This window comes from Numenius arquata, chromosome 5, assembly GCF_964106895.1.
Source record: "Numenius arquata chromosome 5, bNumArq3.hap1.1, whole genome shotgun sequence".
Classification (NCBI taxonomy): domain Eukaryota; kingdom Metazoa; phylum Chordata; class Aves; order Charadriiformes; family Scolopacidae; genus Numenius; species Numenius arquata.
This window is the reverse complement of record NC_133580.1, coordinates 38,905,373-38,931,269: the sequence shown is the minus strand read 5'-3', so window position 1 is coordinate 38,931,269 and position 25,897 is coordinate 38,905,373. Positions and strand designations below refer to the sequence as shown.

The 25,897-nt window shown below is 40.7% G+C and overlaps 2 protein-coding genes across 2 annotated transcripts; one reads left to right on the top strand and one right to left on the bottom strand.

Moving 5' to 3' along the window:
* The first annotated feature begins 6,720 nt into the window (after window positions 1-6,720).
* FGA (fibrinogen alpha chain) lies at window positions 6,721-13,496 on the top strand. The gene is made up of 6 exons (XM_074147969.1): window positions 6,721-6,771; window positions 8,581-8,709; window positions 9,808-9,991; window positions 10,274-10,419; window positions 11,359-12,439; window positions 12,787-13,496. Exons 1-6 carry the CDS (start codon window positions 6,721-6,723, stop codon window positions 13,494-13,496), a joined length of 2,301 nt encoding a protein of 766 aa, XP_074004070.1.
* A 2,366-nt stretch (window positions 13,497-15,862) lies between these two features.
* FGB (fibrinogen beta chain) lies at window positions 15,863-23,269 on the bottom strand. Its single transcript, XM_074147792.1, has 8 exons — window positions 23,145-23,269; window positions 21,403-21,606; window positions 19,950-20,133; window positions 19,132-19,359; window positions 18,404-18,517; window positions 17,712-17,834; window positions 17,241-17,526; window positions 15,863-16,344 (listed from the first exon to the last, which is right to left on the bottom strand). Exons 1-8 carry the CDS (start codon window positions 23,217-23,219, stop codon window positions 16,116-16,118), a joined length of 1,443 nt encoding a protein of 480 aa, XP_074003893.1. The 5' UTR covers window positions 23,220-23,269; the 3' UTR covers window positions 15,863-16,115.
* Window positions 23,270-25,897: the final 2,628 nt, after the last annotated feature.

Here is a 25,897-nt window from a genome sequence, read left to right as displayed (position 1 = left end):
TGCTGTTCTTTGTTTAGAGGCAAGTGTTGGAGATATTTCTCCATAAAATGTGGCTTGTTTCCAAAAGTTTTCGTTCTGTTTTCTGGTGAAATTGATTTTTGACATAGATCAAAGTATATAGCAACCTAGTTTACTGCTGAAGGCTACTTAATTGAGCTTACTGTGAAGTAATGAATGCATTTTCAATCAGGATGTGTTAGGAAATATACTATCAATGACCAAGAATAGATATTTTACTCCAGAGCATACATATCAACAATTTTCTCAAATACTACCCAAAATAAAAGTTTTGTTTGCTATATAGCACATAGAGTCATAGAATGGTTAGACTTGGAAGGGATCTTAAAGATCATCAAATTCCAACCCCCCTGCCATGGGCAGGGACACCTCCCACTAGAGCAGGTTGCTCAAAGCCCCATCCAGCCTGGCCTTGAATGCTTCCAGGGATGAGCCATCCACAACTTCTCTGGGTAACCTGTTCCGGCGCCTCACCACCCTCACAGTAAAAAATTTCTTTCTAGTATCTAATCTAAATTTTACCTCTTTCAGTTTAAAACTGTTACCCTTCTTCCTATTGCTCCACACCCTCATAAAGAGTCCCTCCCCATCTCTCCTGTAGGCCCCCTTTAGGTACTGGAAGGCTGCTGTAAGGTCTCTCTGGAGCCTTCTCTTCTCCAGGCTGAACAATCCCAACTCTCTCAGCCTGTCTTCATAGGGGAGGTGCTCCAGCCCTCTGATCATCTTCATGGCCCTCTTATGGACCCATTCCAACAGGTCCATGTTCTTCTTATGTTGGGAACCACAGATCTGGACACAGTACGCCAGGTGGGGTTTCACCAGAGCAGAGGGGTAGAATCACCTCCATCAACCCGCTGGCCGTGGTTCTTTTGATGCAGCCCAGGATGTGGTTGGCTTTCTGGGTAGTATAACACAGTGCAACCATTATTCCTGAATACTTCCTTTTTATTCATAAATATTTAAAATTTAATCTGACATATCTAGTGCCATTGTCTGGCCAAAAAAATAGTTCAAATTTGCAGGAGAAATTAATGGTATTTTACTTGCTTTTTCTTTTTCTAGTTCTAGTAATAATTTCCCACGTGATCCACATAAGCAAACTCACAGCACAGATCAAGAAGAGCAAAGAGTTTGCGATGCTGTCTGAATGTACTCACTCAGAATATCTGATGAGTGCATTTGAGGGGTGCATTAGGAAATCAAATTAGGTTTGTGGATAAATGGCTCAACAAAAAATACACTCAGAACTAGAATCTCTATCATCTTCATCTCTAGCTATATCTCTGTCTCTGTTTCTATATCTATCTGAAGTTGAAATATTAAGAAGTGACATTTTTAGCTACTAGTGAGAGGCCAAAAGTTCACCTGTTATTTCTGAATAACACATTCAAATGCTTTATTTTAAAGGTAGGGGGACATTACACTAATTAGACATATCTTAAAGGCAGTTTATGCCACCTCAACACTTTTCCAGTTTTAGTGCCCAGTTCTCTTGTGAGGCTGCTGCAGAGCCTCTTTCCCTGGATCTGAGTTCTCCATAGCATGATAAGCTGATGTCCCTCTGTCATTTTTACTGAGTTTGTTTTGACTTAGTTCAAGCTTTTCCCACAGGCCAAAATCTAAAAGAAAGGCAGGTTTCTCAGAAGTAGGTGAGAAGAAGCCATCGTTAGCATAGGTTCAGCACAGGGTTAACAACTTTTTGGGATGAGGGACAACCCCTCCACACCACTGAACAGGTATATTTGCATGGCTCTGTTGCACCCATGTGAGCAGCCCTGCTGCACAGCTCACCGCCAGCCTCGACACCCAATTCCTCACCAAGAAAAGCAGTTTTCCTGAATGTTTTGTGGCATGAGGCCTCTGCTGTGGTTCCTTGTAGCTGAAGCAGTGTGTGCAGAGAGGCCTGGGGGAAGGATGTGAGCTGAGGGCTGGCAAGCCCAGTCTGATCCTGGTTCTGCAAACAGCCACTTGAGCGGCATTGGCCAAGTCCCTTCCACTTTCTGCCTTCAGTTTATCCCACCTATGACATGACTTTAAGCTTGTTATTGTTTATATATTTGCAACATGGCATTAAAAATGTTTCTTTCCCCTCTGTCACTTTGACTTCTGTATCCACGCTCTGCCAGGTCTGAACTGTGATTTGCCTCTCCGAAGGTTTAGCTTTTGGCCACAATGATTTATTTGATGATAATCTGCTGTAACTACACACATTTCCCTGGTGTGAGCTGGAATTTTATGGCTTGCTCATCAGAAATAAGATTGGCATATTCTTCCAGTTGATTTGTTGATTGATGTCCTAAGTTTTCACAAATTGCTTTAACCTCTTTGGAGAGGACCATCTGCTCCAGTGGTCAGGAAGATCAGAGCTATTGAATCCAAGAAGCCTGATCTTTCAAAGAAGTCCTATGCCAGAGTTCATCAGGGAGTCTGCAGGATCCCAGCCCACAGTTAGATTCTCTGGGCCCTGAAAGAAGACTGGCAAGACTCACGACTTTTGGGGCTCCCTTCTGCTGTTTCCAACCCTTTAGCTACCAGAAAGGGGCCTGAACAGACCTCCTCTTTTTTCTGACCCTTAGAGAGAGAACAATACTCTCAGGATTATTTTTTTGCAAGCAAATACATTGCAATTTGACTTAATGCCCCTATTTTGTATACTGAGAGGTCATATTTCTCTTTTCTAAATCCGTCTTTATCATACATGACCCTCAGACCATATACTGTAGCAAAAGTCACCTGTATTTAGACAAACCGTCCCCCTCCGATTTTATAGAAGTTCATTATAGGACTTGGTGGCTACAATGAGTTTGCTTCTCTTTCATACCTTGTGCTTGCAGTCACTCTTCCAGAGACCACTGTAGCACGAAACAGAGGAATTTACTTTCTCTTTTGAATGCTCCCTCCAAAGCAAAAAAAAAAAAAAAAACCACAAAAAAAAACTGGACAAGGAAGGGGACAGAGGCAGAATAAAGGTTAAGGACTTGCTGGATCCCTCAGTCCCTGGGACATTGCATGGGGAAAATGCAGGGCCAGGTGCTGGGACTGGCTAGTAACAAACTCAAAAGAGTTAAGTAGTCCAAGCAGCACATGAAGAGAAGGTGGAGTAGAGAGCTGGGGCTAAAGGAGAATGGAGTTTCAGCCAAGGCATCCAGAGGATGGACATGAATGACCAGGTTAGAGGAGAAGAAGGCACCACTTACAAACTGGTGGCAGGTACTGGTGGTAGGACCGGAGGCAGGGGCAGTGCTGGGCGAACAAGGGCTGCCTCACATCTAGGGCACACAAAACAGAGTTAAACCCCAGACTCCTCAACTATTACTGTGGCAACTTGCCAAGAGCAGGGCAGCTGAAGTAGTGAACTGCACTTCTGTCCTTTGACCATGAATTAAAGTTAAATCCAAAGTTTATCTAGCTCTTGGCCTTTAGCCTTTCAAACAAACACAGGGAGAAGTGACTGGATGATTGCAACATGAAAGCAAAGGTAGGGACTAAAGGTCAGGCCCAGTACGACCCTCAACTGGAAAGCCTAAGGAGCTCCTCCTTCACCCCAGCTTTACCCAGCAATTCCCTTCGCATGAAGCAGGAAACCCCTCGTAGCTTACTGAATGTTTATGATCAGCTGTCGGCTTTTTTCAGTCCCTCTAGCCTTGGTGGCTGAGTTTTACTCGGACCAGAGATTAAATTTTCTGTATTTGAAGGTCACCAGAGATCTGCACCCTCCATCAGGGTCAGAGAAGGCCTGGCACATGCTACTGTTGTGTCTAGTGTTACACTGGTAGACAGTTCCTGGAACACCACCTAGCAAGTTGTTGCATCCTCTGTCAGCATGGTTGAAAAGGCAGAAATTCTTCTGCTTGATGTGCTCTGACTACTCTTGATTTTTAAGGCCTATTAAATTACAAAAATAACATTCATATATTATTGGAGATCAGAAAATCAACCTCTTAAAAATTGGGAAAAGCCAGCACTAAGGCGACGTGTCACATCATGTCTGAATCATGAAGGATGCTTTAGCTGTCGCATAGGTTGTAATGCGCATAGTGAGTAAGACGAGGTGGGGCACAGTTGTCTCTAACTTACAGCTGATACCCTGCAGAATTACGTGCTATTCCTGCTCTCATCACCTGGTTCATCTGGGACTAGAGTCAAGACACTCAGGTGTCTCAGAGCTGGCTGCTGGATGTTCCTCCTTGGTGCAGCTCAGTGCAGGTACAAAGCTACAGCTGCGCATATGGCATGCTCTGAAGACTCAGACTATCAAAAGGTATCCCAAAAATTAATAACTGCTTTTTGACTTAACCTTCTCACCTGGCTTCTGCAGCTGTGAAAAGGTGAAAGTTGTGCCCAGGGAATGAATGTTTGTAAAGCACTGGGGCAGCTGAGTGACGAGCACCATAGGAAAATCTTTGAAACTTGAAACAGTCTGCAGAGCACCATCATACAATTAAAAGAGTGTGTAGCGCTGGGCAGCTGCTTGCCTGTGGAGCACCATCCATGCTCAATGTGAGGAGGAAGGGGTTCAGTGGAAGAGACATCACAGTCCACAAGCGTACGCACAAGGAGAGCACATGAAGGTTGTAATAGCAATTCTTGTGTACCTGAGCGCAGAGGTCCTGAGGTTGTGATCTTTGAGCAGAGTTTTGTGTCTATTGTGGAGGCTAAATTAGAGCTTGTTGGTTGAAGTGGGAGACTCTCCGTGGACCCCAGTATATTTTGGATGAAGATTTACTCTGTTCTGTAAAATAATTAATCCTAATCCTGCAAGACTTCCTCTCACTGTGGTCTTTCCCCCCTTTAGGCATTTTATTGTCCTCTGAGGTTTTTATAGCTCTTTCAAAGAACTGCTGCAACAGCCTGAACAAAACTATGTAGGACTTGGAGTGTGGAAGCATCACCAGTCTTACCCCTGCCGATGCTGGCAGCTGAGCATTTTGGTGTGTAAGTATATTTATTATCTGCTTTGAGTTCAGGAGCTGCCTTATGGACAGTTATCAACTGAACACCACAGCCATGGCAGGCTGATCTTCAAACTGAGCAAGGCAATATGTGGTCTGTTTGGACATTTGTTGCTGAAGTTAGTTGGGCTGTCTTCTTGCTGAAATCAGAAGAGGTTTGTAGCATCATAGTATTACTGGCATGGGATTTGGGATTCAACAGAAGCCTTTACAGAGCATGTAACAGGGAAATAAAATAAACAAAACATCTTGTTTCAGAATATTCACAGTTAAGATACAATTAAGCCTTAAATATAATAGAAATCCTTTGTCATGCCAAACCAAATACTGGTGGCGTAGGTGTTAATCAATGTACCACCATCTTACTGAGCTCTTCTGCTACCTGAGGATATAACTCACTATTAGTGATACTGGTATAAGTTAAGTTAGGCTTACGAGGGGTTTCCTAAGTAAGAGAAGCATGAAATTCAAGACAGAAATGGAAGGAAACAAAGGCTCCCGTTCAACTGCAGTGAACTTTATGTGGAAAGGGTTCAAGCCTCCTGAGGGCAGAAAACAAGAGGAAAAGCAGAGGAAAGGAGGATAAAACAAAACCTAGGAATGGCTGCTGGAATGGATCCAAAGCTAAAATAATCTATTTTGAATTAAATATGTTGTAAAATGCCAGAGTCAAGCTTAAACATGTCTCACTAAAGCAGAATATGCAACCTGTAGATGACGAAGACTTTTGTGAATGTCATGTGGTTTTGAAAAGCCAAGAAAGAATTTTGTTTTTTCAACTGATTAGGCCCACATTTGCTCAAGCAAGGGTTTTCTTGCTCATTCCTGCTCACTGCAGTGGCAATTTTTGAGATGGGCAGCATCTGTCAAGTGTCTGACAGCCATGTACAACACTGCCCAGTAACAGCAGCAGCAGCACATTATCATCTATTGCCACACAGAAACTGTACCCATTATACAAAAATTTAAGGAGATATGACTCCTTAGGAAGATTTAATTACGCTTAACTTCTGTGGGGGGACATTTTCAAGTACCACTCTACTGTGCTCTTCATAAATATGTGTTCATTTCAAACAAATCTGGCTTGATAAAAAATTATAATATACCATTTGTGTAAGAGAGAGCATAATGTTAAACACATCATGCATTACACAAATGCCAGTAAAGTCTAGCAGTAAGAGCTGATGTAAACTGGGCTCTGCACTCCTCAGGAATTTATTTTGGTTGATGACCACACAAACAGACAGACTGTATCAACCTTTCTTAGACTACTACTGGCTTTGGAAAGGCCAGTGGATTTCACAGCAGTGGAACACAGTCACACAGAAGGGGCAAACCAATTACTTCCTTTTCCAAATATCAACTCTTTGATTATGCTAGCTAAATGCCCATCACACAGAGTGTGTGTTTTCCAGCAGGTAAGCATTGCTGGATCCCGCTAGGTCCTGCACACATCTAGTTGAACATCCAGTTACGAGAAACTGAGCTTTAGACACATTTTTTCCTGGAATACATGTTGTTGCCTGCATGTTGGTGTTGTACAAACTTATCTGGAGCAAATAACATCAGAAACTTGTGCAAGAGGCCTTAAGTAATCACCTAAGGGGGAGGGGAGCATTTGGCTTGTTTTATCTCCAAACAGAATGGAGCATAATGATTAATCTAAGCTTCACATTAAGGTTTAAATTGCACCAAAGGACCAGTGAAGAGCATCCTTTCAATCAGAGTTCTGCTCGCTCTTCTCCTGAAGATGATATCAATGAGGATCCTCTGTGTGTTGCTGTGCCTCAACTTAGCCTGGGTATGAGTTTGCTTACTTAATTGTTTTCATATCTTTCTGTTTTGAAGAGTAAGCATTTATTTAATGTTCATTCATTAGATAGATACCTTGTTGTTGTCACCTCTCTCGTAAAATTCAATGCACACACATATGCACAGTGTTACTGTAACCACTTCACTGCTGGACTTTCATCAGTAGTTCTTGAGTATCCAGTGCTCTAGTTTTGCTTTATTCAGTTTTTCTAAATCTGCCTGGCTTCAGGAGCAGCAAAGCATATACATTAACATGAATTCATAGATTCATAGGTGATGCTGTAAGTCTTAAACCTAACTGACTGGGTGGATGCTTGTGGCTCCAGACAGTCAGGAATTTTCATGTTTATTAGAGTGAATTCTACTGTTCTTTGGATGGTACTTCAGTTGGGATTTCCACCTACAAATGACACACAATACCTTTATTATAAAATACACATTAAAAAAAAAAAAAGGATTCCTGTGGCAGCAACAGTAAGTAAGAATCAATTTTTAGATAAGGAAAGAGATAGACTTGATTTTCAACTATGCTAATATAACCTTGCTCTTCTCTTATTGATGTGTCAGGCCATAATCTTATGTTAGATTATTTACGTTTCTCTTTGTGACTGTTTTTTGAAGAATGTGCATATTTTAACAAATGACAGAAATTACAGGAAGCAGATGGGACAAAAGAGAAATAATTGCATTGGAGCTGTCAGTGCTGAAAGGGCACAGACCACCTAAAAGTAAAGTTTTTATTTGTTACTTTTAAGAGGCACTTGGGCCAGATCATCAGGATGGATCAAACCAGCATCAATCTGCTGATTTTAGTAACCACATTCCACTTTTCCAGGGCTGAGGTTCTGGCCCTGGAGGCTAGAATTAGGAAAACTGTCTCTTCCTCAGAATTAAGCATTAATTGTAATAGTAATTAATCATTAATATTTTCAAGAATTAATTATACTGCTTGAAAAGAACATATGGTATGCAGAGGAATCCAGTCAGACCTAATTACATCCCAAGACCTAAACCAGGGCTTTCTTTTATGAAAAAGAATTCTTTTCCTAAGTGATATTCTTTTACTAAGTGATAACACAGTAGGAATCCTTACAGTATTTTTGCTTAGAATTGGTTCGTATATATGTACTTATTCTTCTCAGGTTTGAAGAAAATCTCAGTATATTTATTTATCTTCTTTCCATTAGCACAGTGGAATCCATCCATCACTGACATTATTATTTTTATTATGATGTTATTAGTTCTCTTGTTCTTTATGCCAGGCAAAATACAAGCTTACAGTTTGCACTGTGATTAAAATCAGAAACGCTAATAGGAAAACTCTCTTCATATACATCTTTAAGCCACTTTTGTGTAGACTGAAGGTGGTAGAATGACAATAGAAATTTAGAAATATTGCAGCAAATGGAAATAGAACATAGGATTTTTTAAGTATTTGCTTTAACGTAACCAGTTTAAATCTAATTTTGAGTTCATTGTATACTAACATGCAGAACAAAAGATTTCTGTAGAATGATATTATGATAACATGTCCTGAGCTTCCCCAGTTCCCTACATAGCAGCATTGATTTTAAGAGATGAAAAACTTTATTCTGACAAAACAAACAAAATCATATTTTACAAGAAATGCCAGGAATAAGATCCTTGCACTGTTCAGTGTGATGCTTTCCAGATGGCTGTAATTGCCACACATCCGCTATGCCGCTGAGTGTTCGAGGACATCAGCATTATATTTCTGTTGTCTTGGCAGCCGTTTAGTTAATCTCAGTTTTACTTTTCCCTTTTTTCCTCCTGGCAGGCACAAGGTGGAGGGACTACCTTTGAAATGGAGGGTGCAGGAGTGCGTGGTCCCAGGATTGTGGAGCACATGTCCCAGTCCACCTGCCAGTATGAGAAGAACTGGCCCATCTGTGCGGACGATGACTGGGTGAGCAACGAGCTCTGGGGGCGAAACGGGGTCCGTCCGTAGAATGCTCATGGACCTCAGCTGGACAACTACGATGGGTGCCATGCAGCCAGCACGCAGTGGGGCTTTAGGTCTGAGGGAGGACAGGTAACGCTTCACATCAGGGCATCCTGGAGAGATCTGCGGGGAAGAAAGAAAAAAAATGAGGAGAAAGAAAGAGGGAGTAGTTTGCAGGGGTGCAGAATCAGAAGAGAAAGTCAGGAAAAGAAAGATGAAATAAAAGGGGGCTATCCCTAGAAAAAAATAAGAAAGATTTCTTTTCAGCGTTTTGATATTGTCACTTTTGGAGTTGGTAAAAGAAAGGCAATGGAAAGAAAGGTGCGTGACAAAGAAAAGAAGTAGCTAGAAATAACTTATACTTCACTAGTTACTTTTTAGGAAGTCAGATGACAAAACGTTCAGGAAAAGATTCATGATGATTGACTGGATATCTTTGTGTATAAACTGTTAATTTGTTTTTCTTTTCCCTTTTGCATCTCAGTCCATCTCTATTCTACATTTATTTGACAACATCTTGGCAAAGAGCTTTAGTCTGTAAGAACATTAAGCTTATCTGAGGAAAAATTTGGCTTAAATAAGTTGGCCTCTAACATCCTTGCTCAAACTGGACAACAGGCTTCTCCTTACAGCAGCCCTTTGGGAAATATATATCCATGTATGTCTTATTTCACCCAGAGGAACAGAGAGGAAAAATTAAGGATTTACTTGTTCCTCATGCCCTCCTTATGGCAGGTTTCTGAGGATACGCTTCACTGATTCCATCACACCAATGCCAGACGTGTCGGAGGTAAAGGATCAGCCCCCAGGTTGCTTGTTCTAAGTCACATAAGTCCTTGGTGAAGTCATTGGATGAATAGGACAGGACATCTGAAGAGAACTTGCAGAATCTTGACCTAATTTTTTTTTTTAAATGTGTTTTCAGTGTTAGCCAGAAGTCTCCATAATAAACATAATGTTAAAAAAAGGTTTACTCATAATTTAATATATGTTAATATATTTTATATTTTATATAAATAAACTCAAGATTTTAAGACAATTATTTCCCTCTTCCAATTTTAGGGTACAAAATGTCCATCAGGCTGCAGAATGCAAGGACTGATTGATGAAACAGACCAGGATTATAAACACAGAATTGACAAAATCAAGAAGCTGCTTGCAGAAAATCAAAACAACTATAAAAAATCCAATCGGATAATTGTGGAAACCATAAATGTACTAAAACCAAACCTGGACAGTGCTCAGCGTGAGTATCTCACACCCAGTTTTATTATCCATTGCTGAATATATTTTTTTTTTGTGCATAAGCAATATGTAATGAAAAATATATGCTGCACTGGACCTAATTATCAAAAGCCAGAATAAACATAGTAATAAAAAACTCTTAACTGCTAACCAGTAAAATGTAATGAAATTTTTACCTGCTCAGTACTATGAGAAATAGGTTCTTAATTACATGTTTTAATTACATATTTTAAACTACAGCATTCACATGTGCATAGGTGAATGTGATGCATTTCTGTTTCAGAGACTGATGAGACTTACGGTCACGTGTCAGGAGAACTGAGGCGGAGAATTGTGACATTGAAGCAGAGAGTTATCACTCAAGTAAACAGAATTAAAGCTCTGCAGAGCAGCATCCAGGAACAGGTGGTGGAGATGAAACGCTTAGAGGTAGGTAGCTGCTACGTAATTTCCATTCTTTCCAGGGCTTAGCTAGAGAAAGAGCATCTATCTGTTATACCCTTCGTGGTCAGCAGTGCTTCCTCTGGAACAAGACATGATGCAACATCCACAGGACCTGACTTGCTGAGGCAAATCCGCAAGTGAGATGTTCTCTGTGCAGCTTGGTTTTCTTTTCCTGCTCAGGAGGACTCCTGGTCCCATCTGCTCTCTCAGACAGGCAGCAAGGATGTTATATCTGCTGATAATTGGCTCTGTGTGAGGTGTTTCTGCTCCTGTAAGGAGTTGCTGAGCAGCTAGGATGAGGGGGATGTGCTCTGTCCATCCCCAGTGCTGCCACTGCTGCCCACAGCCAGTGCTGGCATTACAGCCCGTGTTCCCAGGCTGCAGCCAGTTCTGCTGATGGTCATGCAAGAAAAAGTCCTGGCAGAAGCAGTGGTTTCATTCAAAAGCCCATTTTGATCCCTGGATCAGAGATACAGCTTTTGGATCATTTGGGCAAGCTATGATAGTCCCCAGATGGCAGGCCTCACAGCAGGGCCACAACAGGCTCTAGGACACGTCCAGTGACTTCCCCTCTCCTTGGAGGACCTGTTTCTGCCCCAGTTCCCAGGGAGTGTGCCCAGCTCTGCAGCACTCCCTCCAAACCCAGGAAGACACCCCTACGCCCTGAGAATAAAGGGAGCAGAATTGGGAACCTACCACAATGTACTTCTCCATGGAGCTCATGTGCACTGTGCTATTGCACGTGTCGTATTTACAGTGGAAATAAACCCAGGAATAATTTCAAAGCTGAGCTTTGGAAAAGCTCAGCTGTAGGTGGGAGGTACCAGGGCAGCTCCCACCTTTTCCCAGTTCAGTTAAAGGATACACTTGCTTGAGAAAATCAGGAGAGCTCCCTAACCAAATTATTTATCTCTGTTTATATAGGTGGACATTGATATTAAGATTCGAGCTTGCAAAGGAACCTGTGCTAAAAGCTTTGATTACCATCTGGATAAAGAAAGCTATGACAACATCCACAGGCAGCTTACTCAAGCGAACTCCATCAACTTGCACCCAGAGCTTCAAACAACCACCTTGAGCACACTGAAAATGAGGCCACTTAAGGACTCAAATGTTCCTGAGCATTTTAAGCATAAGCCTCTGCCTGAAATGCAGGCTCTGAACATAGTTAATAACATCAGGCAGATGCAAGCGGTATTAGAAAGATCAGAAACAGACATGAATCCCTCCCGAGGTGACAGCTACTATCCCATGGCAGAATCAAGGGGGGATGGACCTTCACACACCAGCATATCAGTTACTCCTACTCATGGGAGAGAAACCCATAGTCTGGGAGACAAAACCTCCTCTACTGTTCGTAGGTGCACCAAAACTATCACCAAAAAAATGGTCACTGGCCCTGATGGCCCTAGAGAAGAAATAGTTGAGAAAACAGTTTCTTCTGATGGCTCAGACTGCTCCTACTTACAAGGAGCAGGAAATGTTGGGGCAGAAGAGAGCAGGTACCATGTTGGTGGGACAGATGTCTTCCACAAGCTAGAGAGTTCATTCCCCGGCCTAGAAGCATTTTTTACCCCTGACTCTCCATCCACTGCTAGTAGGCAGTTTGGTGCATCTAGCAGCGTTTCATCTACCAGCCACGTAACTGGCACAGGCAGTAGTCACTTAAGTACTGGAGTATCCAGTCATTCAGGGGCTTATGGGGGCAAAGGCAAATTTACAGACTTAGGAGAGGAGGAAGAAGATGACTTTGGAGGACTTCACCTTCAGCCATCTGGATTCCCATCTGGCAGTGCAAGTCACTCCAAGGCTGTAGTGACCAGCTCCTCTTCTAGTTTCAACAAGGGAGGCTCCACTTTCGAAACCAAATCACTAAAGACCCGTGAAATAACTGAGCAGCTAGGTGGGGTGCAACATGAGCAGAGTGCAGAGGATACCCCAGACTTTCAGGCACGCAGCTTCAGACCGCCAAGAGTGAAGCAAAGGACAGCCAGCACTGGGAAAGGTACACGGGCATCACACAAGTAGTTATTGAGGTAGCGGAGCCAAACTCCATCCATAACCAAACTGACAGTGTAATGATAAAATGCAAGCACTGTGTCCGTTTGTTGCCACCTCAGAAACAAAAAGGGAAATATTTCATTAATACTCGGGTATTACATAGACAATTCACAATTTAAGAAGTATGTAAAGTTTTCTTAATTCTTTTTAATGTTGCCTGTCACTATACCAAGGGTAGTCCAAGACATGTTTAACAATTTTCCTCAGAGCTATTGGTACTTGGATTCCTCTGAACCTTTTATTAAATTTTGCTGATAACTCCTGTCAAACCAGATCAACTTTTTTTTTTAGACTGTGATGATATCCGCCAGAAACACACTTTTGGTGCCAAAAGTGGCATTTTCAAAATCAAGCCAGCCGGATCCAGTAAGGTTTTGTCAGTTTATTGCGACCAAGAGACCACTTTGGGAGGATGGCTATTGGTCCAACAGAGAATGGATGGATCAGTGAATTTTAACCGGACCTGGCAAGACTACAAGAGAGGTTTCGGCAGCGTGGATGGCAGAGGGCGAGGAGAGTTCTGGCTGGGCAATGAAAACATACACTTGCTGACTCAGAATGACACTCTCCTTCGGGTAGAGTTGGAGGACTGGGATGGAAATGCTGTCTATGCAGAGTATATCATACAGGTAGGGTCTGAAGCAGAAGGGTATGCCCTTGCCGTGTCCTCCTACGAGGGGACTGCCGGGGATGCGCTGATCACTGGCTGGCTGGAGGAGGGCACCGAATACACGTCCCATGCCCAGATGCGGTTCAGCACCTTCGACCGGGACCAGGACCACTGGGAGGAGAGCTGTGCGGAGATGTACGGGGGGGGCTGGTGGTACAACAGCTGCCAGGCAGCCAACCTCAATGGCATTTATTACCTGGGGGGCCACTACGACCCCAGGTACAATATTCCTTATGAAATCGAAAATGGTGTGGTCTGGCTGCCATTTAGAGCCTCTGACTATTCCCTTAAAATTGTTAGAATGAAAATCAGGCCCATAGCAATGCTGTAGAAAGACTGACTTTTAATACGTATGTCACAACTAGAAGTTTAAAAGATTTTTTTATATGTATATGTGTATGATGTATCTTTACCCTGTGAATTTGAAAGCAACTGGACACATCTGTGGCTTAAAAAATAAACACTGATTAATCATTAACAAAACAGTTCTTTCATCTTATTTATAACTGACAAACCTTTTCAAGGAAATATTGATTTTAAAACCCTTTTTATATAAACTTTGTCTATGCCTTTGACTATGTGTTTGTCTATGTCTATGTCTATGGCAGCTTACACCTTGACTGGAGATAAAAATATTTATAATTTGAATTATTAACTTTGTTTAAGCATGTTAAAGAAGTAAAAGAATTTAGAAGTATGTTCACTATGAACTCCTGCCTTCAGTAACAGGAACTGCGGAAGTCTGATGGAGTTTGACAGTCACACTTCCAGGCCGTCTCCTCTCAGTTCCATTTCAAGGGAAACACAATAGCAGCTGGAGTCAGTTCTCAGGCAGAGACGTGAGACACACGTAACATGGAGTACACTTTGATAAATGATGCATGCATATGAGTACTGACTTTTCAGGATATCCTAAGCTTTGATTTTACAAATATGGAGGTGGACCTTCTGTCCCATTGATGAATTCTAGGTAGTTTACTCCGCATACTGTAGCTTTGAAATAAGACAGTTCACGATAACTCATCAAAATACAATTCCCAAAACAGCCTACTATTTTCTAGTGACCACTAAAAGGTTATGACTGTAACCAGTACAAGCAAGACGAGGAGCACCTGGATGGCTACAGTATATATTTCCTCAGTTTAGAATGTTCCTCAGCACACATGTGAAGCAAGGATTCTTCTACAGATAAGGGGGTTAAATCAGCAACATGCTGACAGCGTGTGGTAAGGATTTTTTAGAAAAAATCTGGAAGCAGGAAAACTTCTTTACTTTGAGGGTGCCAGAGCACTGAGGCTGCCCAGAGAGGCTGTGGAGTCTCCTTCTCTGGAGATATCCAAAACCCACCTGGACGCCTTCCTGTCCAGCCTGCTCTAGGTGAACCTGGTTTGGCAGGGGGGTTGGACTAGATAATCTCCAAAGGTCCCTTCCAACCTCTACCATTCTGTGATTCTGTGCATGGAAAAACAGATATATTGATTACACAATTACACAAGAGCATGCTGTATTTACCTTTATACCTCATGACATAAAATTACACAAGTATTTACTCTCTTTAATATGTCTGTGCTTCTATTGAGAAACAAGCGTGAGCACACTTTCCTTGCCTCCAATCTCACTGGCCAGGATGTTTCATACCATTTAACAATATCATCAAATGTGGGCAAAGCAGCTCACTTTCAGACTTTTTTTCAGTGCTTCTCAAACACAGCCACTGTCTAACCTTTTTGGAGAGTCTGCTGAAGAGCCAAGACATCTTTACAGCCATGTGCAGCAAAATGTCTGTGCTTTTGGAAAAGGGGCTTCTGTTTTATGCCTCGTGTTTTTGTTCTCTAGCCTCAGTGGAAGCCTGCCTGTGGGGATGCTAAACATTTGCGCTCATGTAGTGAGGTGCTGCCATGGTGTCTCCTCCTTATCCTCCTAGGCTCCATGGGTTAAATCAACATGAGAAGCTTCAGATAGGATCCATCTGTCGCTAGGGATCTGGGTCCCTTCCTTTGTGGAGGAAGGCAGTCCCTTCTGAGAGATGTTTGATCCTGCCTACCAGGGTTGGAAAGTCCTGTCTTTGGGACAACCTCTGCTCCTGGCTACAGAAGGAGCCTAGACCACTAGCTTTGATGAAATACACAACCTCCACCTGCCCTATGACTGGAGTCACTAATTGCTCTGGTCCGACAATAGTGATTGTGTGAAAGACATACTGGCCAGGTCTTCTAATACTGTATTTTTTTCTATGATAAGAGGATGTGGGATGGTGGAAGGGATATTAAGAGGCACAGGATGTGAGCCAGGTCCCAGGGAAAGGCATATCTTACCCAGGATTTGAAGTAAGTGACTGGTGACCTACCCATTTGTTAGATACTATATTTTCACTTTATTCCTTCTCAACATGTTACAGAGGTAGTTACCATCACCTTTATAATATAAAAAAAAAATGACTGTCCCTTATTTAGTGGAATGTGTTTGCTTCTCCCAACATAATGCATAAATACTTATGAATCATGTGAAGAAAACTTTAGTTTAAAGGCTTTATTTAATTTTTAGAAAACTTTTAAAAATAATCCCTTCCCTCTTCAAATGTGGCAGAGAAGTCCTTTGTAAAAAGAGTGAAACAAGTTGGGTTGTTGGGTTTTTGGGTTTTTTTGTTTGTTTGGGGTTTTTTGTGTTTTGTTTTTGGTTTGTTTTTTTTTTTTTTTTATCAGCATTATTCCATAATAGTTACTTCTGTCTTGTGAACAAATGAAAAATGGAACAAAATACATTTGTGACTTATTTTCATTGGTCAGATTTTGATTTACAGTTGACATGGCTTTTCACTTTATGTCACAATATGCTTGTACATAAGTATTTGGTTTTCATATGTAAAGACAAGCCTGAATACCATGGCTAAAAAGATAACCATGTACAAATATTAAATGAAAATCCCTGATTCTGTACATTTTGATAATGGTTAATGTGGAAAGTATGGCCTGATTTTCATGCTCATCTTCTTCATTGAATACCATGACCCCTTCCAGTTCATCCATACAACACCATCATCTGTACCATGTTTTGCCATATCCCAGCTGTAGGTCCCTCCCCAGTAGTATCTGCCATTGGGGTTGGCTGAGTGGCAGCGGTTGTACCACCATCCACCACCATCTTCTTTGGAGCACTGTTTTCTTGGATCTGAGGTTAACCTGATGAGGGAAAAGCAAGTGTTAAGAGTGACAGCTGAACTGTAAGCAAACATATCAACAGAGTACATACACCTGCCCTTGTATTTTCAATTTTCAAACTTTCAAACTTTCAAATTTTCAAACTGTAATAAACATTTAAAATCCTCTCTGAACTTTCTGTAAAAGACTGATCATCACAAGTGTGTGCTACACATTGCACTTGGTGAAGCAGCTCAGAAAAACAAGTCAAATTTTAGCTGCATCTCTTTGGGAGTGTCATTTCAGTTTACCAATTGATAACTACAATTACCTGCAGTTCATAATGATAATTGCAATATCAATGCAACTGAAAGATATAAACCAATGAGAAATGTATGCCTTCCCCTATCTAAACAATTCCTTTATTCATGCATATGTAATCAGGTATTAAGATACAGTGCTAAATTATGTACTTTACCACTGAGCTCCTGTCTTCTGAGTAGGCAGAACTTTGGTTTTTAAGCAGGCCACGCTACCTGGCTCTTTCCTCGGGACTCGTGTTACTGGAGTAAGTACCAGTATTCCTACTTAAGCAAGACAGTGTCCTCAGCACTGCCACCATCAGTCTCTGACAACGAACCTATTGCATCCGGATTTCCTAAATTGTTTATGGTAACTTCATTCATGGAATCAATAAAATCCAGTGTGCTTGATTCTTAATTGGTTGTTGAGCAGCACTAACCTAATATATAGTTTTACCTGCCCTTGGCTAAGCCAAGAGAACTGCATGGACTTTTGGCTGGTAACTTGCAGGGATAAAACATATTTCAAGATACTATGAAATGCTGTGAAAACTAACAGCAAATTAGAGAAATATTCTACATTCAGCTCTATTTTAAGCTCTATTTTTATTTAAAATGTCTAATGCAAGTACATACCATCCATCATTGTCTCTGTCGTAAGTACTGAAGAACATGCCATTGTGAATTGTCATTGTCCTGTTTTCTCCATGCACCTGTGAAGCTCCATCCATTAGCGCGTTGCCTGCATTGCCTTTGTAGTTACTAATGGAAAGTTGATACTTGTTTCCTTCATTCTGTATGGTGAAACCTCCGTAATGAGCTGATACTTTATCACCATTCCAGTCCTCCATCTCAATTAAAACTTCTGTGGGCCCTATTTTGGTAAGCTGACTGATCTTGTCATTTCCAAGCCAATATTCACCTGAGAAGCAACCAGTGAGAGCTCTGTGAGATAGACTTCACAATATACTTCAAGGCAACTTTATGATTTGCCTATAGGTCTGCCGAAGTGCATTAGTTAATTTAAAAAAATCAAAGAACTTTGAGAAATATAAGAAAACTGTTTCAGTAAGAAGAGCTCTTTGTGTTTCATGCTCGGTGTTTTACCTGGTGTATCACAGTAGTTCTTCCCTCCACTCTTCGCAACATTTCCAAATCCTTTTTTGTATTGATCCCATATTCTTCCAAAATTAACACTGCCATCCTGGCGGTTCTGAATCAAAGTCCAGCCTGCAGGAGCGACAGTATTTAGATTAAATTGCCATTAAGAAAAGAGCATGAAACATTAAGATACACCTCTTTTATCTTCATCTCAAGATAAGCGGAGCATTTCCTGCTCCTGTTGGATTCCTTGCAGCAGGTCTGAGTTTTCACTGCTTACAAGCTCAGCCTTGCCATTTTTACTCACACTCAAATAGTGCCTTGCTTCATAAGGAAAGGTGGAAAAAGCAGAACTTGAAGGACTGACCCAATCTTTTCTCTAGCACATAGTAGCAGGGTAAGAAATAAGCCAGTTCATCCTTGTCTGTTCACCTGTACATTGTCCATTCCAGTCATAGTAAGACACATTTTTAATTACCAACCCTATCCCAGCAATTTATTTCCAGTTTCATTGTACCCCCCTGTGCATCTGAAGATGTCCAACAAGACTTGTCTGAATGACTCAATCAGACAATTCTCAAGTAATTACAAAAGTTACAACTCCATATTAGTTTGTATAAAATGCGAATTACTAATATTATTTTTTTGTAGTATCCATATAAATTAATATTTTAACAACACAGTTATTTCACACTAACCTCCATTATCTGTTTCCATGTCACAGTATACTCTGTATGGTTTGACGAAAGGATCTGGCTGGATGAGGTACATTTCGGATATCTCACCTCCCTTTCTGATAATATCCTCACATTCTGCAAGAACAAACCAGAGACTCTGTTACTGAAAGAGCTGTGAACTTCTTCAACAATCTTCTTATCCTTCAGCTTGCTGATTATAAGGGAACAATTTGAAAAAATATATATATAATTCTACTTCCATTTTGATTTCTATGATACGTCATGTGAAAGAACCAAGGAACAAAGAACAGTGCACCTACATTGTTCTGCTTTTCCAAATAGGAATTTCTAAAAGTTCAAACTGAGTGATGGAACACTATACTCTCCAATGACTTTTTGAACTGGAAAAGCTTGTGAAAGAAGAACCTTCCTTGACTGAAAAAGTGAAAGGTACAACTATGATAGTCACAAATGTATCACTTCTGTCTTACAAAGACCCTGAAGCACATATTTCTTTAAAATGCTACTGGCCACTAGTGAAGACTGATATTGGTTAAGAGGGTCTTTGGTCTGACTAGTATAGGCGTCCATAAAAGATTTTTTTCATTTAGGATCACTTTTCTTCTTTTCTGCTATCCTAATCAATGACACAAGCTTCAGAGGCATGTTTAAAACAATTGAATGGTTCATCTGTCAATTGCACAGTGATATAAATGGGAGAAGAGATGTCATTATAGTTGAATGAGTACCTTTGCCTGAAACCACTGGAATATTACAAGAAACAACACATGGGGAACGGCAGTAGTCCACCTGGGTTGCAATGGCATTTTCCAGTTTTTGTATCTTTTTGTGTAAAGAATCCACAACTGCACGAAGGACTCTGAGGCTAGATGGGATATTGTTGTCCAGATTATCCTTTATATAATTATAATGCAATTCCACTTCTGTGTTGTACTGAGAAAGTATATCATCATTGTCTAGAAAAGCAAAGAGATTAAAAGCAGATTGTTTTTCAACATGTTTTCCAGTTATGAAATAATGAAGAGCAATCTGTAAGCATAATTTGAGAGCCACTTCTTTCATTAGCACAGAGGAAGCACAGGGATTTATTTTGCCTACTTTTCCACAATGTGCAAAAACTTTGCAGAGATGCTCAGGGAAGTGGTACATGTGTATTGTTATTTCTTTGCTAGCTAGTAGATTTATCAGTGGTGCTATATTCTGCTGAAGAACTATAATTAGCTTCTTTCCAGGGAGCCATGGTGCCAAGCCAGGAGCTGGCATAAAAGGATTGGATGGACATGGGAAAGCAGGTAAAGGGGGAACACATCACCCTTCCATTTAGGGGCCTCATATGAATCTTGCCTTCGGATGAGATCCATTCCTCTGCCTCTCTCCAAGGACTTTTTTTAAGATTTAAGATGACATGGTCATGGAACCCTACTTTGCTAGATATACCACTGCATTTTAAATTTTTTTTTTTAGTAAGTCCAATTAACAAGTAACAGTAGCAATGCCAATAGAATTGCGACACCATTTACGCTAGTAATTCATAGAAATAGCATACCTTGTCTTTGTTTTTGTGTCTTTACCAATTTATCGTCTAGAATATTCACGTATTCATAGAAAGTTGTAGAGCTGTCAGAGAGCTTGCTCACTTTGTCCTTTAGATCACGAACAACTGCTTTCACATTTTTTTCCTGTTTTACCAGTGTAGTTTGCAGCTCACATCCAGTTGGACACAACACTCCCTTAAAAAAAAAAAAAAACAAAACCAAGAAGGACTGTGAATAAAGTCAAGATAAAAAGTTTCTAATCCCATCAGTGAATGACCATAATTTTGAACACACTAAACAGTTAGAAATGTGAGACCGGATATTTAAGCATCTAGATAAGGACTCAAGACATTCAACTTCTGTAAAGAAGCTGCAGTCTGAAGGTCAGGAAGGAGCCCCGAGTCCCCCAGGAGGGCTCTTTTGTTGAAGCTCTTGGGAAAAGCCCTCTCTCTTCACATTTTTTGGTCTACTATCTACTTTTCACTTTTCTGCACTGTTAAATGTTCACGGTCTTAAGCTACCTGAACTATGATTAAAGCCTGTCAGCAACTACCTGGTGTCTGTGAATGTTTATATCTACCCCTTTCCTCTTTCACTAGCCTCAGAGAATCAACCATGTTCTCTACATCTTGTTATATGTATCTCTCATGAAATGGCCATACGATTAATTTAAAAATTATCATCTCAAGAAGCTGAGCACCGTTGTTTCTGCAACAATCACTGCACCCTTTAGGACAGCAATGTTTTGAAAAGAGGAGGGGAATTGTGAAGTCCTGTGAAAACCAAAATACCCAGGCAGCAGTGGGACTCTACCTCAACCATGTATTCATTAAGCTTTAACAGACTTCATTTATTGGTAACCTCCATACTCAAATTTGCTCTCAGACACTAAGATGCCTCTCATCACCACTACAGCTTGCATTTTCTGGCAGAGACCACAGCAGGGACAGTGTGATAGACTACTGCAAGGTGGTGAGGAGTGTGCTGGGTCTCAGCACGCTTGAACGCTCTTCTATAAGAGTTGGGGCAGGGATGAGGGTAGACCACAATTACAGTTTGAAACCAATTTTAAGAAAGACATGCAAGGTGGTTTTGTTTGATCCCTAGGGTTCCTTGAGATTATCTGAAATTCAAGCCAGTGCTTCTGTGGAGCTTTTTTCTGTCCTTCTTAATAGTTACCTATTGGAAAGCACAGGCTAACCCACAGATACTTCATTTCCTCATTTACGGTTTGAATCTCATCTCCCCATCTTCGCTGTAGGCTGTCTGACTCTGGGACTAATCCCACGGACTCTGGGGCAATACTCTTCTGAATGCAGTCCTATCAAACTCAAGCAAAATGAAGCAAAGGTGGGCTACTTTAAATGAACGACCATCCCTTATTTGGCGACAAAAACTCCATGTTGGTTACACTATAAGAAAAGCACAGTCTGTTATCAGCTGCATTGACAGGCAGACACCCACCAGCTCCTCTAGAGGATGTTTGCAGCCACCAGCGTCGGGGTAGATGATACGTTCCTTCTTGTCACCTGGCTTCACCCGCTTTGGGGGCCGGGGCTGGTACCCACTTCCACTGATGGGAGGTGCCACGGGTCGGAGTGTGGGGGCCAATTCCCGCCTTTTGTCCAGGGGTCGGTGGCCTCGAACCCCGGGCTGAGGGCTGTCATCCTGCAAAGCCAGGAGGAGAGGAAACTCTCTGAATCTGGAATTGCTATTGTAAAACGCTAGACACAGGGCGGAAGCATCTGTTCAGCACTCTTTAGTGTTTTAAACAGCAAGGAAAAGCATGGAATGGAATGGAAAAAGCAATAATGGAAATATTATACTGACATTACATAAAAGTCATTGCTATGCCCTCCCTTGTAAGACTAGTCACATTCCCTCTACCTAGCCTTCAAACTAAAGCAAAACAATATTTCATTAGCTCATTCTAACCAAGGAATAACATTTATACAGTTCAGAGCCACTAAGCACCAAGAAATTTGAAACAGTAGGATTTAAAAAAAAAAAAAGATAATTAGACATTCTTAGGGCTAAGAAGAATATTCAGCATCACGTTATCAGTGTCCCAGTTTTTCACTGGGCTACAGGAAAATTTGTAAGGTCTCAGAAAATCAGTCAAATACATCATCAGGTCTACAGGCCACATGCCAGCTATGAATTGATGGAATTAGGAAAATCATTCAAGAACATCGCTCAGGGTAGGTTTTTAGAGCTCCCTCTGATCCTTACATTCCCCATCTCTGCCAGAAATGGAAAACTCTAAGAGGCCGAGCAAGGAAAACAGGCCTGGTCCCTAAGCACTTCTTGAAATTAAACCATTTGAATTAGTACTTGTTTGAACTACTGAATCAAGATCTTTGACCATCTCCAATCCCACTCAGACTTAGCTACAAATAACAACCATTTGTAAGGATCAGAGGCTTCAAGTAGTTTCAAAAGTAGGCAGCATACAAATCACAAAATTGCTGAAAATTATTTAGGATAGTAGAGTCGTCAATAGTCAATGTACAAATGCTTAGATAGTATAACAGAAAATAATCTCACTTCTGATTACCCTGACCTATTTCATTTTTGCAGGGATTTGTACTGAGATTCTAAATTGTATTTCCCATTAAAATATTTTACTTAAATAAAACTAAATATAGATTAAACTGTTATTTTAGATTGATCCTCATTGCTTGCCTTTTTGTTTAACAATTGTTACCTCTCCATTTCCAATGTGAAACTATATGAATGGGCAGTTAATTTTTTTTTCAATGTCTACTGAATCTGTAAAAAAGTTTTTACTGTCTTTGAGACAGGACACGATTAATTACACATTTCTACTCCTCTGAACCTGATATTAATTGTCTGTAACATCATATGTCAACATTGCTAAATTAATATCCTTAAATAAATTCAGCTAAATAACTAATCTTACCATCAGACGTTCTTCATTCCATACAGAAAAAGAAGAAAAGAAATAGGAAGAAAATATATCCAAACTCAGAAAATAACTATTGTGCAGTTACAGATACATGAATAAATAATAAAAAGGTTATTTCTTTGAACACTTCAAGCAGAAAAAAAACATGCACTTGGATCATTTTTTCCCACAGCTTCTAACTTAGCTAACTCACATAAGCTGAGTAAGTCATGCATGCAATTAAATGAAATTAATAATTTTTACTATTACTATTATTAATTATGATCAGTATTACAACCTCCTCGTCATAGTCAGTAGAGGCCTGGGATTTAACTGAGGAAACACAGAGCAGGAACAGCAGGAGCAGTTTCATGGTGCTGGCTTGCTTGAACGGCTCAGTGACCTTGTCCCATCAGCAGCTCTGACGGGGAAAGGTCCCCTCTCTTCCTTATATATATAGGCAGCAGCCCTAATTTCCCAGCTTGACAGTGATAGGACCAACCTTTCTGAACAATCACTATATCTCTGTTAATATTCAACCTTTCTCTTCACTGTGTGCCTGAATACATTTGTTGTTGAGCAATTTCTCTGGACAACTCTTATCTACGTGTCCCAGAGACCTCTGTTGATGCTGGTATCAAATAGATGTTTAAATCCTTAAAAGTACCTCCTGCTTAGATTACACAAGGTTACCATTTTCTCAAAAATTACAAGTCTTTTAAAACAGCTGAAAAGGTGAACATCCAAAGAAAACAAACATCATCAGATGTCACACTGTGATGTCTCCTTTATTTTCTCTCTGCTGAAAATTTGAATGTTTCAGAAATATAATATTAAATTTGAATTAAATTCACATCATACAGATTGCTACATTCTTCTAAATAGTTCTGATGGTGCCTGGATAGGTATGCAAGTCTTTGGGTCTCTTTAAGTGCAAGAGCAATAAAGAGCATATTATGTTCATTACATTAGTAATTTTGAATGAAAACATTGTTTTGATCTAATTCAGATCAAATGAAGATCAGATCAGATGAATATTGTAAGAACAAAATAATGCTATTCCATTACTTCAGCAAGATGACATTATAAATGAAGTAAAATAATTAAATTTTACATATTAATTTGCTGCTTCCCATTCTTAATACAAAAAGGATATGTCAAACATTATTTAAATATTTTTAATAAGCTTTTAAAAGAATACAGCATGAAGTTATTTGTAATCATAGTGGAATACTCAAACATGCTTTCTGATCCTTTATAAGAGTATGGCATATCGCTGCTCTCATATTAGCAGAGTTTTAACACTTCAGTGTCTTTATACCCTGTGATTTTCTTATGCATTATAAATTATCATAATATATTGAATTAAATAAAATGGGCTGAGTGAGGGCCAGCAGAGTTTTCTGAACTTATTCATATAGATGTCTGAAGACATGAAGAGACGCAAACCATGGGCTGAGGTTCCATTTCAAAGACCAACTTGATGAAGCGGGAGATTTTATGGTAAAAAAGATGAGAACAGCTAAAATTGCTTGGTTTAGGCCTTTTTCCTGTATTTGTGCTGTTGTCAGAATTCTTGTAAAAAATGGAGATTCCCGAAACATGAAAACTGTTTACCCTGACTGGTTTAATTATTAAACAGCTTGGACCAAAATCAGCCGTGGCTCAAGGAGCTCTGACTCCACTGAATTTGATCCCTCGCATGAGGACATCACCAATACTATTAGATTTGGAAGAATACAAACTTCTCCCTACAGGCATTAAAGAAATCTGCCTAAGGCCAAAACTGACATCATTAACAGGTTATTTCCACTTAAAGATGCTAGCCGAGATATTATCACTAATTCTGGGCATCTCCCAACCTTCAATGCAGTTTCCCTGTTGTGTACCTCTGAGGGAAGTTCAGTCACCCTTACCTTAGGTATAAGGAAGGGACATAGTGATGCTGAACCTTTGCCCAGGGCTTACAGGCAGCTCGTGGTACAGTGGAATTAAAACAAGGTCTCACTAGTCCTGAGCTAGAAACTTAGTCTTAAATTATCCTGGCTCAGTCCAAACAAATCTTAATTAAATGCATGATATTTGTCCTAAATCTATTCTGAAACCATCACTGTGCTCTGCAATAACTTCGGTGTGCTTCTTCCAGCATTAAGTACTTTTCACCTCCTTATGAAGAGGGGTGGCTGTGCAAAGGGTGTCGGGGACCCGATGACGGGGGGTTGGCGCAGGAGCCCCCAGGCCTGCCCCACAGTCCCAGCATGGGAAAACCCCAGGCTTCATCTGCCTTCAGATGGGATTTCCCCTTTGAAACTCAGCCTTTGACCCTCCCAGCTCCAGTGAGTTTCATTGGCTTCCCCAAGAGCGGTTGTGTCTCCCTGGGGATTTACCAGGGACAACGCACACATGTCATGCCACAGCGGGTTTGAGGCTTTGTGTCAAATTAGCAGATGCCCCGGGATGGGGATGGTGCGATAGCTCCTCTGGTAAGCGGAGGCCTTGTCTAAGCTGCAAAGGTTTTGGCTGAAGAGTTTTATCAGAAAAAAAAAAAAAGTCCAAATCTGGAATAGAGTAACTTATACTGACAAACATACGCGTATATAGAAAAACATTTTGGTAGCAGATTATAATTGACTTTAGTTAACATGCTGGTTATAAGATGTGATTTTTCTCTCGTGCTTGCAACCATTACAGTTAGGCTGACACTTTCTAAGGTTTGAATAAAGCCTTATGAACATCAAACCCCATGGTTTAAAATTCTTCTAAAAAATTATATCAAAGTAGCTTTTTCTTCAAAACAGGACACCTACTCTTTTTTCCATCTTATTGCCTCTTCCAACTCACATGGTTAATGACAAGATGTTCCTGGAGTTAACGTGGTAGTGATACCACAACACACCTGCTATTAGAACCTGTAAATAATACAACATGGACCTGCTGGTGTTCCAGGATATCCCTTTGTACAGTATTTTTGTACTGAAAAGGCAGTTACTGGCATAGGCGTATGTGTGTGGTTTGAGGAATGGCTATTTGCTTGCTGCCCCTCGTGTTTGC

What these genes read in the sequence shown, in the direction of transcription:
- FGA (XM_074147969.1), top strand. Translation starts at nt 6,721, where the DNA reads ATGATATCAATGAGGATCCTCTGTGTGTTGCTGTGCCTCAACTTAGCC. An exon ending in TGGAGATGAAACGCTTAGAG is followed by an intron (nt 10,420 to 11,358) that starts GTAGGTAGCTGC and finishes CTGTTTATATAG; the next exon opens with GTGGACATTGATATTAAGAT. An exon ending in GACAGCCAGCACTGGGAAAG is followed by an intron (nt 12,440 to 12,786) that starts GTACACGGGCAT and finishes TTTTTTTTTTAG; the next exon opens with ACTGTGATGATATCCGCCAG.
- FGB (XM_074147792.1), bottom strand. Translation starts at nt 23,219, where the DNA reads ATGAAACTGCTCCTGCTGTTCCTGCTCTGTGTTTCCTCAGTTAAATCC. An exon ending in GACACAAAAACAAAGACAAG is followed by an intron (nt 19,360 to 19,949) that starts GTATGCTATTTC and finishes TTGCTTTTCTAG; the next exon opens with ACAATGATGATATACTTTCT. An exon ending in GACAGAGACAATGATGGATG is followed by an intron (nt 16,345 to 17,240) that starts GTATGTACTTGC and finishes TTCCCTCATCAG; the next exon opens with GTTAACCTCAGATCCAAGAA.